This window comes from Gouania willdenowi, chromosome 4 (assembly GCF_900634775.1).
Source record: "Gouania willdenowi chromosome 4, fGouWil2.1, whole genome shotgun sequence".
Classification (NCBI taxonomy): Eukaryota; Metazoa; Chordata; class Actinopteri; order Blenniiformes; family Gobiesocidae; genus Gouania; species Gouania willdenowi.
Window position 1 is genome coordinate 20,138,229 of NC_041047.1, and position 15,354 is coordinate 20,153,582.

General features: G+C 37.4%; 1 protein-coding gene across 1 annotated transcript; it reads left to right on the plus strand.

Annotated features, from left to right (window-relative positions):
* Window positions 1–7,580: 7,580 nt before the first annotated feature.
* Window positions 7,581–9,940, plus strand: ccl25b (chemokine (C-C motif) ligand 25b). Its single transcript, XM_028444731.1, has 5 exons — window positions 7,581–7,654; window positions 7,871–7,952; window positions 8,973–9,090; window positions 9,217–9,326; window positions 9,415–9,940. The coding sequence occupies exons 2-5, from the start codon at window positions 7,889–7,891 to the stop codon at window positions 9,420–9,422; spliced, it is 300 nt and encodes a 99-aa protein (XP_028300532.1). The 5' UTR covers window positions 7,581–7,654; window positions 7,871–7,888; the 3' UTR covers window positions 9,423–9,940.
* Window positions 9,941–15,354: the final 5,414 nt, after the last annotated feature.

Here is a 15,354-nt window from a genome sequence, read left to right on the forward strand (position 1 = left end):
AAAAAATTGAGTTTTTTTTTTTTTTTTTTTTTAATTGAGTAACTTGGGTTTTGTGTATTTGTGGTTGTGCGGTATGAGATTGATCTGTTTTTTTTTTTTTTTTTTTTTTTTTTGGTGTTTTAAGTAATTACTTTAAAAAAATTTTTTTAGAGCATCAAAATTTAACTGCTGGTCACCAGTCACCTACGTGTGTGTGCTTTCAATGAAAACAAAACCTGCAAAATAAAATAAACTTAAAAATTACCAAAAATGGCGAAATTGGTTAAATGTTGCAAATTAGTGGCCAAAACACACAGAAAAAGTGGTAGGAAGGGTTCAGAGTGTCAATATTGGCTTAAAAGTGGCAAAAAGTACAAACAATTAGTTTAAACTGGCAAATAATGGGCATGACAAATCGTAAATGTAGTTCAATTGGCAAAAAATATGGTTAAAAGTGACAATAATGGGTCAACATATGCGACATTAGGTGGTACCAGTAGTGGAAATTGTTTGTAAGTACCAAAAAAGTCTGCAGAAAAGGCATTGAAATTTGATGGAGAAGTGGCAGAAATGAGAGTAATGTAGCAAAATGCATTAAAAGGGGCAAAAATATTGCAAGAAAACATGACGAAAATAGTTTAAAATATGGCAAGTTTGGTGTCGTTGCAGAAAAAAGGGTCAAAAATAAGCTTAGTTCCTTGAAGACATCTGGCGACCTTCTCCCAGTGTCTCGCGAGCACAAATGGGGTCCTAACCCTAAGGTTGAGAACCTCTGCTCTACTCATTCCATACAATGATGTAACAGGACACCAGCCTGTGCTCATTGCTGGTCTACATTAATAATATCTGGATTGTTTTATTATTGGTGATGTTTGGATGTTGATGGTTGTCTCTGAAAATATTTATTTTTGATTGAAGTAAACTTTTTTTTCATTAAAAAGGTCTTTATTTTATTTATTTTGATTGAACAAAAAAGACAGAAATCCACCTCCATATATACAGTAAGAGGTTGTTCAGGCCCTTTTCTCTCCTTAGTAAAAGTATGTCGTCTTTAGAAGACTAGTGTACATTTGACGGTTCTGTGTAACAGGACATTCATGGCTTGTACAGGCCAACTTGGAACACACCGCAATTCCTTTGTATATCTAAATATGTACAGTACAGTATATTATATCTATGTGTTTACACTGGTTTTATTTTATCTTTGTTTACCTGTTTGTCTGATATAATTTTGTTGTTTCGCTTTTTTTTGTCATTATTATTATTACTTTATTTATTCTTATTTGCTTTTATATATATACACATATACATTTATATCTTGTGTATTTATTTTTTTGCCTCTCAATATTCTGGTCATTTTATAGGCTAGCTGTTTGAAAATTTTCCACAATTGTTCTTTCATGTTTATTTGCTTAATTCCAAAACCCTGTGTATTGGAAGTGTATAGAAAAGGAGATACTGTATGCATCATACTGACACTTGTAACCTCTTGACCAAATTTTCCCCCTTGACTCCCATTGTAACCACACATTTTCCATACACTGTAATCATGACACATTGTCATGCTTTTTCAATTAATACCGAACAAATCTAAGCCCAGGCCTTCAAAATAAAGGGGAACAGGTGTTATGACCTGAAGGAGGAGGAGGTAGAAGTAGAGGCAGTGGACTATATATGACACCTCTCAATGGAGGTCACCAAATGGAGAAATCTTGAGGTCTCCCTCACATGAAACGACTGCTGTTTTTTTTTTTTTAGCCTACAATTTTGACCCTATACCACTAATTCACTACACTTTGGCCTGGATCAGGAGTCCTGAATGGGCCTTTTTAGTCTTTTTGCTGTTCATTCAGGCAATACATGCCCTCCAAACCAGGGAACTATGGCCTGAACATTTGGGCTCTGTGTGACGTTCAGACCTCCTATGTATAGACAATCCAAGTTTATTTGGGGAGATCTGCCTCAGCAACCAGAAAATGCACGTTGTACTGAAGCTGATGGATGAGCTTGAGGGCCACCATGTCCCTACACACAACTTCTTTACATCTGTTCCTCTGGCTGATGAGCTGCAGAAGAGGAGGATGGCCCTGGTCGGACCACTGAGGTCCAGCAAACCTGAGCTGTCCATGCAGCTGCTCAACACTAAACACATGTAGGGAGGTGCTTTCCTCTGTTTGCCTTCACACACAATAAGACCACTGTGTTCTATGTGCCAAAGAGAAGGAACAATGTCTTTACCTTTTCATTGCTCCTCTATGAGATGGACTGTTTGCGTACACATGGAGAAAGAGTGTAAGTTATTTTTAAAATTCTCCTTGTGCCAAAAAAATAATAATGCATTCAAATTAATTCTGCTATCAATTATTGTCATGGTAAAGGCTGTAATAATAACATTTCATATATTTCACTTTGCACCTCATTTTTGAAATACTGCATGTTCAATGTTTTTCCTGTTGAAAAATCAGAGGTTCTCATGATAAAAAGTCCATACAAGCATATAAACAGTTTGACAATTACAATACATTTTATATATTTGAATAAGTCTGAGGTAGTTGAAGATATCTAATGCAGTGGAAGTAAAAAAAATATTCATGGAGTATATTTTTATTGCACTTTTATGAGATGGACAGTTTGTGTATATGAAGAGTACAAATGTTATTTTTTCTTTAAAACTGTCCTTGTGCCAAAAATAATAATGCATTCGAATCAATTCTGCTATCAATTATTGTCATGGTTTAGGCTGTAATATACTCATCAAAAAATATTTCACTTTAAGCCTTATTTTTGGAGATTTTGCATATTTGGTGTTTTTGCTGTTTACTAAATCAGGGGTTCTCATGATAAAAAAAAGTCCATACAAACATAAAAAACAGTTTGAAAATTATAATGCATTTTATATCTATGGATAAGTCTGAAGTAGTTGAAAAGATCTGATGCAGTGGAAGTAAAAAAAAAAAAATTATTTATTTATTTTTCTGTGTAATCATGTTTCGAAAAGTGGATTTCTGAGCCCAATTTTAGGGTCAGATACAATCCGGGAAAAGCTCAAGATAGTTGGAGTAAAAATAAATGAATAAATGGACAATAACTGGCATCTTAAATATAATAAAGTACACTTTCAAAATGACCATGTTTCTTAACACTTCCACTATGAGGCGCCGTTTGTAAAAGTTGCGCATACCATGTAAAAATCAGTTTTTAAATCACTGGTTTAGGTGTAATAAAATCAGTTACATATTAGGGCTGGATACATCAAGTTTTCTATTTTGCCAATACAGAAAATTACATATATATATATATATATATATTAAAATTCTTGTTTTAGGAGTGGCTGCTTTCACTACTTCTCAGAACAGCATGAAAAACACAGTTTGATGGATTTCTGAGTGCATCCTAACCCAGACCTTCCCTTAAACAAGCCACACTACAGAACTCACTCACACGTGCTGTCCCTTAGAGGACAAAAAGCAAAAGTGGAACATATTGTGGAGGTTTTTGTTAATAAATGTGCCTGTGTGGCATTTTACATCAGCTAATTTAACCCAGAACTGTCTCTCTGGTCACGGCCAGACTTTATTGACTTAAAAATATCGAGATTTACATTTCTTTTTTTTAAATTTTTTTATTCATAAAATTATATTGTCATTTTGAAAAAAATATTGAGATATGAGTTTTGGTCCAAATCTCCGAGCCCTACTACATATATCTGACATTAATCATGATTGCAATTTACCTTGTGATTCATATATTTCCTGTGATATTTACTTTTAGTAAAATCATCCTGTCGTCTGAATTGGATCCTTCTTGCTCTAGAACAGGGGTCACCAACACGGTGCCCGCGGGCACCAGGTCGCCCGTAAGGACCAGATGAGTCGCCCGCTGGCCTGTTCTAAAAATAGCTCAAATAGCAGCACTTACCAGTGAGCTTTTATATATATAGATTTATTTATTTAGCTATTCTTGTTTAAATCACACTTACATGTAACTTAGAAATGACAATACAAATATATAAACACTTAAAATGTAAAGTGTTTTTTGTGTTTAATACATACTTGCCAACCCTCCCGATTTTCTCCTGATTTCTGCCCGACATTGTCCGGGCGGACCATCCTTCACTGAGCGTCGTTTCCAGCCGGACAATAATAACGATTACACCGCATAAGAAGAGGAAGAAGACTCTTCTTCCTCTTCTTATGCGGTGTAATTATATTATTGTAATAATAATATTGTTGTAATAATAATAACGATTACACCGCATAAGAAGAGGTGTAATCGTTATTATTGTCCGGCCGGAAACGACGCTCAGTGAAGGATGGTCCGCCCGGACAATGTCAGTGAGGAAAGCGGGAGAAAATCAAATCCAACCATGTGTAGGGAAGTGTTTCTGTTATGGTTATAGCCGTTGTTGTATAGGCTATGTTTAATTTTCCTTTTGTTGATTATTTTTATTTCAAGCATACATTGCATAGATTGATGGATAATTTATGCAATGTCTGCCTTTTTTGTTTAATTTTATGTTATTTATTTTATTTATTCTACTACTACCACCATTTACCATTTGCACGGGTATTGTGGAATTTGTTCTTTACTTTATATGTGTTTTTCAAATAAAATAACACTGTGAAATTGAATTATTTCATTTTCTCTTTAAAAAGCAAACAACTCCCCCCCCCGCTCTTTTGAAAATCTCCCTAATTATTATTTAAGTGTGTATCAAACTGGTAGCCCTTCGCATTAATCAGTACCCAAGAAGTAGCTCTTGGTTTCAAAAAGGTTGGTGACCCCTGCTCTAGAATTTGAGACAAGCTCTTCTCCATTGTAGAAAAGAACATGTAATCCACAAAAACTGCAACCTATATGAATTCAGAAATTAGTTTACTGATTATTTTACAAATAACTTGGTTCTGGAGGGCCACGATCCTGCAGGATTTCAACATCTTCTTGTTCCAACACACCTGAATAAAGTTGAATCAAATTACTGTAGATTGATGCGGATGATGGTGTTGTTATGCAGCTCTGCAGAAAGCCTGGTAGGGCTCAAGGCATGTAAAACCTATGGAATTACAACATGCACAAGACTTGGTTCAATTTATTACCTCCATCAAGGCGATAATACCGTGACAGACGTTTAGTATGTTTTTCTACACGATAACGTCAAAAGTACTGAACAGGTTTTGACAAAACTTTAACCAAAGACAGACCTTACACCATGGAAGATTCCATTACACTTTGGTGGGGATCCGGAACAATATGCTGATTCTGGATCAGTTTTCATGATTTAAAAAATCCCAGTCTCTCGTCTTTGTCACAATTTTACAAATTCATACATCAGTTAGTCATGACTGATCTTAAAGCTGTTATCTGTAGTTTCTGAGAGAACGTCTCGATGTCCCGCCCTCAACAGCTCTACTTCCTCCCCTGCCTCTGCCAATCTACCAGAAACTACGCCTCTACGTTTGTGCACGCACAATGCAAAATATAACATAACTACAAAAACTACACATTTATTGTCAGAGTGCCATAACTTTTGATTAAAACATGTTTATTACCTGTCGATGAAAAATGTCTCCAAATCCTGGTCCGTTTAAAATCCTTTTAAAAGCAGAAAGTCTCTCCACCTTTGAAAAGCAGCTCTGAGAGAAATTCTGTTGCGGTCACGAAGACGTTTATCCACAAGCTTTTTACCTTGACTTTTCTTTTTGAGTAGAAGCTTTATACGTTGGCAATCGTGGAATGGGTAACTGGAGTTTCTGAGCGCTCCTCTATGACGCGCCGCTGCTCAGTGATACCTATTTGCTGTTGTGACGGAGCACGTGCATTCACTTTGATTGACAGTGGCCCGCTCCAGGAAGTCGAAGCCTATTGGCTGGGTGAAGTCGGTACTTTCTTGCATTTGTATAGGGGTCTATAGGACGAAGGCGGGACTTATATACATTAAGATATATGAATGACCACCGGCAGAAGACCATGGTAAAAGACTAGTTAGGTATTTTTTTGCATTTCAAAAGAATTATACAAAAATTTAAATGAAATGTGATTTATGAGTTATGTTGGGTTTGTTCTTAGATGACCGTCAGAGGTAATTTGGCTCTTGGTGGAGGTTTGAGTTGTCTTGTTGACTCTAAGGTGATCAGGTATTAGCGGGAGACACACGTCCCACTGATTATGGACATATACAAATCTCTTTAATGTCTTGTTTACAGCTTGATATCAAAATAGCTTATTTATCTGTTGTTAATTGGATTAACCAACAGTTTTAAACTGAGTGTAAGGCTGCTTTTTTGTCCGTTTTGGTTTCAGAATGAGAATGTTTTCATGCACAAAGTGAGGTCAGTGAGTAGAGTTTGTTTTATGTTTTTTTCATGACCCTAACCCCACGTAACCCTAACCCCTAGCCCTAACTCTACTTAACCCCAATAGATTCCTCCACCTAACTCCAAAAAAATGCCAACATAGTTTCAAAGGCATCATAATTTAGCGAACGACACTTAATGACAGCCTTCATGACACCTTATTCATGCTAATGACAGATAATGACAGCGTAATGACAGCCTTATGTATACAACTTTGAGTAAGTATTGGTTTTTGGTTTTCACAACTCGTTATTTAGCCACGAGAGATTAGGGATAAACAAGATGAATATCAGTAAGCGTGGTGGAAGTACTGATCACTACAGTCTGAGAAATCCGTCCCCCTTTAGAGGAAGTCTTGGAAACAGCGTGAAATAGTTTATGCAGAAGGTAAGAAGAGTTCGTCAACCCTTCAGGGGCCAAAGGGAGCACGACCTCTACTTTTAAAGCTTGTTTATCAGCACATTTCTTTGGACGAGAAACCTCACCACAGCAGTCGAGACATGCCAAACTAAACAGTCTCAGTTTGGTAAACACATTTCCCATCAGAGACAAGTTTGTGATAAAATTTCACGCGTGTGCTAAGAAAAGTAAACTGAAGGAGGCACAAACCAAATTAGAAACAGGACGCATGTTTAAAGTTTCAAGCCCTTCCTGACGATGATGACGGTCTTGTAAGTGGCTGCAGCTGGAAGGACGAGTGATGAGTGCGATCAATACAAGACTTTGATTAAATAGACTTTGGAAGGATGACACACATCTGGATGGCTTCACTACATTTTTATTGGATTAGTCTCTGTGTGAGAAGCTGATCCAGAACCAGTTCAACGGTGATCGTCTTCCTTCATGGAGGTGCACTGGTTTACATTAACTCTCAAATAACACAAACCGCATGTTACTGGAAATCAAATGACCGTGACCAACCCCCCCCCCCCAGAAACAGGACACTTGAATTCCTAAATCTATAGGAAGGCTTCAAACCTGAGTCAATGTGTCCACATCCATTATCTGATAGTTGTGCAACATTATTAATGTAAAATAAATATACAAAGTCTGCAGTACTTTATCTGTAATCCTCCCCCACTTTTCTTAAATCCCCCCCAAAAACAGCCTCTGTGGGATTCAGTCATCAAGTTTCACTTTGACTGAGGGTTCATAAATCTGGAATTGCTCCAATGTGGGAGGTGTGTGTGTGTTGTGGGTTGGTGGGGGGGTGGGGGGATGGGGGGGCGCTTCATGTACTATAAGAGTTTGGAGCCACCACGAGCTGCACAGGACAAACCACTTTCCACCACGACAGCTTGTGAAATACTGAATGTGATCAGGTAGGTTTCTAACAATTCCCCCTTTTTTGTCTCTTATTTTGTCAGTGTCTTCAGAGGAGTCAGAAAACTTAATGAAGGAGGAGAAAAAAAAATGGTCATTTCTGTCAGAACTACATTTCTTCTTTGTCCAATATGCACAGGGCAGAGTAGGGTGCATGTGGGTGATGGGGACGTGTGACTCTCTATGGTTGATTTACTCTGTTGGTTTGTTTGCAGCGAACAGAAGTAGCAGAGATGAAGTTTCAGGCTGTTGTCTTCATTTTGTTCTTCACCTGCATGTATGTGAGCCTCGCACAAGGTGAGTGGAAACAGATTCAGAGATGTCTTCACTTGATGTTTTAGCATTTTTACATTAAAGGTAATGAGGTGAAAAAAAAAAAAAAAAGGATTTTTAATTGAACTTTTTCTTTTTTGATGTTACAAAGAAAAAAATACGTGTTCATGCTTTCAAAAAATCAGGGTTTCTGCGGTAGTTGCTCTTTCAAAACTAAGGTTTCAAACATCTGTCTTAAGTTAACGCACTTTTTATTTGGCAGGATTTATTGGCCATTTTTTTGTGTTTTGAAAAAACATTGAAGAAAGTTTTTATTAAAGGATTTTTAGGGTTTTTCCATCAGCAAGAGTCAGAGTCAATGAGTTCATTTTGTAATTTCACAATAGTAAGAGTCATGATATACTGACAGAGTCAAAAGAGACTAATGGCTGCTTGTTGTATTGTTCTCGTTGTTAGAACAAATCAAACTGAATTACAGGACAGGTTAATCTGCAAGATATAGAGGGTGGAAATATGATTGAATTTAATGCATCAAATGTGCACAATAATAAAAATAATAATAACACCTCGTCCAAAAAATTATGATGACGATGAAGGTGTTTTTTTGCAACTATCAGGTAAAAAAAAAATCTGAAAAAATCTTATTAAAAAAACATCTAAATCAATTTCCATCACGCCAATTTCCAACCAGCTTGCTCATTTTTTCAGGGTTGCGAAAGCACTAATTAAATCAAAACAGTTACGTCAAATTCAAAGGCAATATAATATTATTGTATTTCTGTGTATTCAGAATTTCAGAGGGTTTTAGGGATTGTATTTAAGGGTTAAAATCTCATGGGTTTTAATGAACCTTCACAAAAATTGACGAAACAGACTTGCAGATGTCAGTATCATCAGTACAATATCTTACTACTTCTCTTTGATTAAAGTGTTGTTCACACAAGGTAGTAATGGATAACCAGATGATGATTTTTAGCCGCCATGTTGTCAAAGTCACTGTGTAGAAAAGGAAAGTCAGTGTGTCACCAACACTTTGTCTCTCAGGCTCGTACGGAAACTGTTGCCTCTCGCATGTCGTCAGCATCCCAATCCAGGCGAAGAGAAACATTGTGAACTACACCATACAGGAAGCAGATGGAGATTGCAACATCAGAGCTGTTGTGTGAGTAACAACAATCGTGCATTTCCCTCACTTTGCGCCATTCCAGTTCTCCCGTGTTGTTTGGAGCTCCTGCTGCAGGCTGGAAGGCTTTTGGTAACACTGACTGATCACATCTGATGTGTGAAGGTTTTACATGAAGAAGAGACGCTTCCAGAAAAAACAGAGGACGGTCTGCGCCAATGAAAATGACCCTTGGGTCCAGGTGGCAATGAGGAGGGTGGACAGGAGGAACCAGGGTTAGGTAAAACTCTTACATTACATTCTCTGTCAGCGATTGAAAGTCTGATGAGCTCACTGCATGTTTGTCTTTGTGAATCTGTCTAGGCCACTAAACACAAAGATACAGGCGAAGAGCAGAGCTGCAGCTTCACTTCAACATTTATCACCCTAACCTCCATGAAGTGTATTTCCTGTTGTTGACAGAGAATGTAGATCATGTAGCCAGTTTTTTTTTATGACACAAGCTTCCCACTAAAGCCAGTTTGGCACTATTCATATGCAAGAGCCAAATTGTTCATCTGCTGCGTTCAGCCCCTGTCAGCAATGAGCCACTCTCTGGCAGCTTCTTAATATGAAGGTGTGTGTGTGTGTGTGTGTGTGTGTGTGTGTGTGTGTGTGCGTGTGTGCGTGTGTGCGTGTGTGCGTGTGTGCGTGCGTGCGTGTGTGTGAATGTGCATGTGTGTGTATGTGCATGTATATGTATGTGTGTCTGATATACAAATGCAGAAACTGTAATACAAGAGCTGATTTGGCATTTCTATGACATATATTTTGTCATATTTGTGTCAGCGCTGCCAATGTCATTACTGTTGCTCCATAAGAATAAATAAACCAAAAACAAGCAAATAAACTGTGTTTAGTTGTGTTATTTACAACAAACATTAAAGGATATTGATGCTGCGAGGAAGACAGATTTTGGGTTTGACTCGCCTTGATTCTCTCTGAGGAGTGTGCATGTTCTCCTCAGCTGTGTAGGGTTTTTCTCCCACAGACCAGTCGTACATGTGATATATTTGGTCAAATTGAAATTGGAGTTGTTACATTGACACTGATTGAGGTGGTTGGCTCCAGCATCCTGCGAATCTGATCATGTTAAGCAGCTACAAAATATGAGTCTAAAGTCACTAAAGCATGAGCTGCAGAGCACATGTTTGATATCAGATAGCAAAGAAAGAAAGCAGATTAACTCAGCCGTCTCAAACTTTGTTTTTGATTTATGACATGATTCATTTGTGACTCTTAAACAGTTGAGGTCAACATATTTGTTTAGTGGAGCTCTTGGAGAAAGGTTCACCCTGAAGCCAACACGTTGACAAGAAATCCACCTCTTACTGCATTGTTTCTGAACAGTTTAATCTGTGTTTACAGAATAACTGTCAGAGGAATGTGAGTTTTAAAGTGTTTCATCTGCAGTTTTCAACCTGTCAACTCAAGCTACACAGTATCCTCACTGCCACTAAATATAAGCTCCTGATTCTTATTACAAACGCAACATCCTGCATTAAAAAAATAAATAAATAAATGAAATGAAGCAAAGAAACTGGCTCCATTAGATTAAACAGTAAAGCTTCTGCTAAACAGAACCTTCCACTTCGATCCTTTCAGAACAAGCAGCCTGGATGAAGATCATACTCTTGTAAACAACAGAAAACATCATGATTGCAGAAGGTCATTACCTCAGAAAGTTGTGTTTGAATTATTTTGTCAAATCTCAGTGATCATCATCCATCACTCACAATCGGTTGTTTGAAGAAAAAAAAGAAAATGGGTTTCAGACAGATTATTGATGAGGGACTGGGTGAGTGCAGGCTTTAGGGACCTTTGGAGTTCAAGAATTGTTAGCAAACGCCACAGACTGGTTTGAAGTAGAAATACAGTATGTAAGTCGTTAGAGACTAATGCATTACAGTAATGTTCTAGAACGTCATTGGAAAGATGTAAACAATAATAGTGCAATGCAGATACCTGACCTGTGTGCACAAGAGCCCTTTGTTATCCCTCTCACACTTTACACTTTCAAAAAGTTTCAAAAGTGCATTAAAATATCTATTTTTTGTGTGTGTTTGAAGCCACATCAACATCACACACTACTACAGTCAGATGAACACACTGTTTACCAGGTAAATGTAAGGTTTCCTGGCTCTTTCATTGAACACGTTTTCTTTTTAATCAACTATTAAACATTGATGAAACAAATTTGGGCATTGAACGTGAAGAAATTCAATGTCTACTATGATTACTATTGTGATTTATGTGAAAATCAATCTGGGGTATTTGTTTATGCAGGTCCTTCATGTACCACTATTTGACAGATTATTCTCTGCCCGCAAATGACTGTTGTATGTCTGACATGTTAAAGCCTGCACTTCATGATTTTTTCTGTTGTGAGGGTTTCAAATGTTTAACAACCAGGATGTTGGTATCGTCCCGCTGTGAATCAGTGGGTTCAGATGTGGTCACATACTTCAGTGGTTAAGTAATCCTCATCCAAGCCAGAACAATAAGACAGATCGTTAAAAACTCCTCACCACAGGGGTCCTTGTTTATCACAGGGCAGAGCTGTTACCAGGGACGCATGGTTAATTGTTCTTTTGATTCAGGTCAATGGAGTGAGGCTGACGCACAATGAGCTACATCTGCTAAACTCAGAAAAGGCAGCTGAGCTCACTTGCAGGTTCCTTTGAAGATGTTTTGGCCATACGCTGAGTTTTCCCAATTTTTAATATAACTTACACAATATACAAAAAATTTAATAAGTGCCAAAAGACACAGTGACTAGTAAATAACAAAAACAGCGATATAAAGTTCAAAGCAGCTGATGACATTTGACCCTCCTGCTTCCCGTAGCAGCTCAGAGCTTTGTTTACAACATGGGAGATACCACGAGTGCTCCATAGACTCACTCGTCTGTCGTTTGTAGTGATGCACTGAGAAAACAAGCTGGCTGGAACAGAGAACAAGCAAACCCTGCGCTCAGTGTCTAGATATAGAGCGGTAAAAAAAAAAATAGATATAGAGCGGTAGATTGAGCGGTTATTGTGATAATCTACTCGCCCGCCTCCCCTCGACAAAATCGGCATCGACCGGCCGCGGAAGCACATAGACAATCAGCGAATGTAGACTGATTGTTAGAGACTTTGAATGCCATAACCTATGTTGTCGGACTTTTAAATGCTTTTAATCCATGTAGATCCTTTTATTCTCTCCTACCTGTTGTTTCACTTAGTGATTTACAACTGCCAGCAAGTCTCTCAATTCATGTTAAAGTGTATCTCCAATATTAAAGCACATGTATCCAGTGTTGTATGACATATCATGTAGAACATAATAAATAATAACATTGCTTAATTTGAGCAACTTTACTCTCTCCTTCTGTAAGTTACAGTGGGGGCTGAACATTTCAAACTGCATTTTGGATTTATTTCGGCAGGTCCATAATACAGTTATGTTACAGAAATGACAATAATAAAAACAGTAAGATTGGTAAATTTGTTTTCATTCCTTATTTGTGATGCGAAACTCGAGACAATCTCTCTCTTTCTCTCTCTCTCTCTCTCTCTCTCTCTCTCTCTCTATATATATATATATATATATATATATATATATTTTTATTGCTGCTCCCACTGGCAAGAATCTCAAACTCTGCCTATGGTTTTGGCCCTTTCCAATGTAACCCTGTCTGTAAAATGACCAGGATAACTGAGAACCCTCACAGACACATTAAGATGCAGGAGCTGAATGAAATCCTGCAGGTGAGGGGACTGTTACGAAATCATATCACTCTTGCGTAAAATCTGAGGCTCATTTGGTGTGAGAAAATAATCACATAAAGATATGTTGCAACTTGCTTTCTCTCTCGACAGCTGCGACATCGTAATTGCTCAACATTTTTAAACATGAACCTCAAATGATGGCTTTCAGTTTTAAGCTTTATGTAGTTATGTTGATGACAGCACTACTTACACAGAGGCTTTTTCACTCTGAAGTAACAAAAGAAAATGCCTTTTCCTCGAGTGGGTAAAGAGTTAATGGACCCAGCGGACTTAACAGATCCACATAGACTTCATAGTCCAACTTGGAAGCCTTAAAACAGGTGCACTTTGTGGTTTGTTGTGAAATACACTGAAAAAATGACAGGTGAAGTCCACATAACGGCAAATGTATCTAATGTCGCACTTGTTGAGCGAGTATATCTTCATAGAATTTACAATTCTTCTTTGGATACATGCTGGCAGTTATCCAACCTCTACAATATTTGCCGTTTTCTTTTTTGTTATATTTCATTTTTGATAACAGCAGCAGTTTGTGTTCATTAAAGTTAAAAAGGACTCTAAAAAAACATATGAATTCATTAGGTCATGATTTTGATATGTTGGGGGTTTGCACAAATTAATTCTTCACTACAAGAAGTGCAATATTTTAAAGACAACAATGCATGTTTTGGTATTGCAATTAAATAAACTAGTACAGTCGGAAGTATGTATTCATATAGTGGGCGCTTATGTGGAGTTGCCAGTTATGGGCATAATAACAACAACATACTCTGTAGTTATAAAGGGGTAAATTTGCAGGTGCAAAGTAAAATAGCATGTGCGATTTCCCTGGTTTAATTCTATGAGACATGCACATGATGAATGTGTTGGTTTTTTTTGTTTGGTGTATTTTTCTGTAATGTATGTTTTTTTGGAGTCATTATGTGTATTTTTGTATCTTTCTGTTGTCTTTTTGTGCATTTTTTGTATAATAGTTTTTTGTTGCCATTGTAGTGTGATTCTGGAGTCATTTTGTGTATTTTATTTTTTTATTTTTTTTGGTGTAGTTTTGTGCATTTCTGTTGTCATTATAGTGTATTTTTTGTATAAATATTTAGTTTCGTGTATTTTTTGTATAAATATTTAGTTTAGTGCATTTTGAGTCATTTTTGTTGTCGTTTGGTGTACTCTGTATATAAATATTGTTAATTTTTTGTTTTACGTCATTTCGTGCATTTTTTTTATATAATTATTGTTTTTTGTTGCCTTAAGTAGTGTGATTCTGGAGTCATTTTGTATCTTTTTTTAGTGTAGTTTTTTTGCATTTCTGTTGTCTTTTGTGTATTTTTGTATAAATATTTAGTTTTGTGTATTTTGAGTAAATTTCATATTTTTTTTGTACATCCACGTGTACCTGCCTGCCTAACTTTCACTAAACTGATCTATTTTCAGTAGTTAGGTGTAGTGGCAGGTGTGTCGTGAGTGAAGCTGCAGTAATCAGTGGACCTTCACTATGTCGCACCGTCTACGTAACATGTAAACACTTAGATCTGACTCAGAGCGTAACACTACAGTCACTACCACCCTATGAACAGATGTCATGACACAGACTGTAACCGGACTAAATGCTCAACACTCACACGCATGTCACGTAGACGGTGATTGATAGTGAAGCGCACCTGATCGACGTGTGTGCGTGTGTAACAGACACACGTCGATCAATATAACAGATGAACATGGAAGTCGTTGACAAAGTTTCAGGTCGAACAGGCACCACGTCGGGGAGATATTTGCTCCACGCACGCACACACGACACACAGACATTATTTGCTTTATAGATAGATGAATTTATTTTATTGCATTATTGTGACCATCACCAGCCCTCCCTAAGTAAGGGTAAGAAACACTTTATTATATGGAGGATATAAAAAGAGAGGGCAGTGTTACACCTCGGTGAGGGGGAAGGGAACAGGGAAGAGGGAGTCAGGGTAGGAAATTGAAAGGGTGGGGAAGAGTTAACTGCTTTATAGTGAGAATGAGATATGATTATAGTTGTGCATATTGTGCTTGTTGGGTTGTGTAATCAGTTCAGTATAGACAGTGAACAAAGGGAAGGAATGAGTGGTTAAGGTTATTGGGAATTCATTCTGATTTGTCACTCACTGAGTTGAAGATTTTTACATCACACAAAGAAAAATGCAGACGGACAATATTAGAGTGCGAAGGGCTGTTAAACCCTGATTGTGTGTGTGTAGAGAAATGTCCGGCCAGTGTTTACCTCCCAGTTTGTGGACTATGTCTCATGTTTTCTTGTCCTCGGGGATGAATCTGATCTTAGTTCAAGATGTGGAATGTTTTTGTGCTGAAAAAAAGAAACAAAGAAAAAAAAGTAGTTAGCATTATTAACATTAAAGTAGCCTATCCCTGTATGTGATTAGGTTCCTGCTTGTATATGACTATACACACCTTTAATTTCCCCTCGGTGACAGATAAACCATGACCTTACCACAAG

Excerpts from the sequence above, each read along its gene's own strand:
- ccl25b (XM_028444731.1), top strand. The coding sequence starts at position 7,889 with ATGAAGTTTCAGGCTGTTGTCTTCATTTTGTTCTTCACCTGCATGTAT. Across the intron at positions 7,953-8,972 it reads GTATGTGAGCCTCGCACAAG|GCTCGTACGGAAACTGTTGC; the intron begins GTGAGTGGAAAC and ends TTTGTCTCTCAG. Across the intron at positions 9,091-9,216 it reads TGCAACATCAGAGCTGTTGT|GTTTTACATGAAGAAGAGAC; the intron begins GTGAGTAACAAC and ends TGATGTGTGAAG.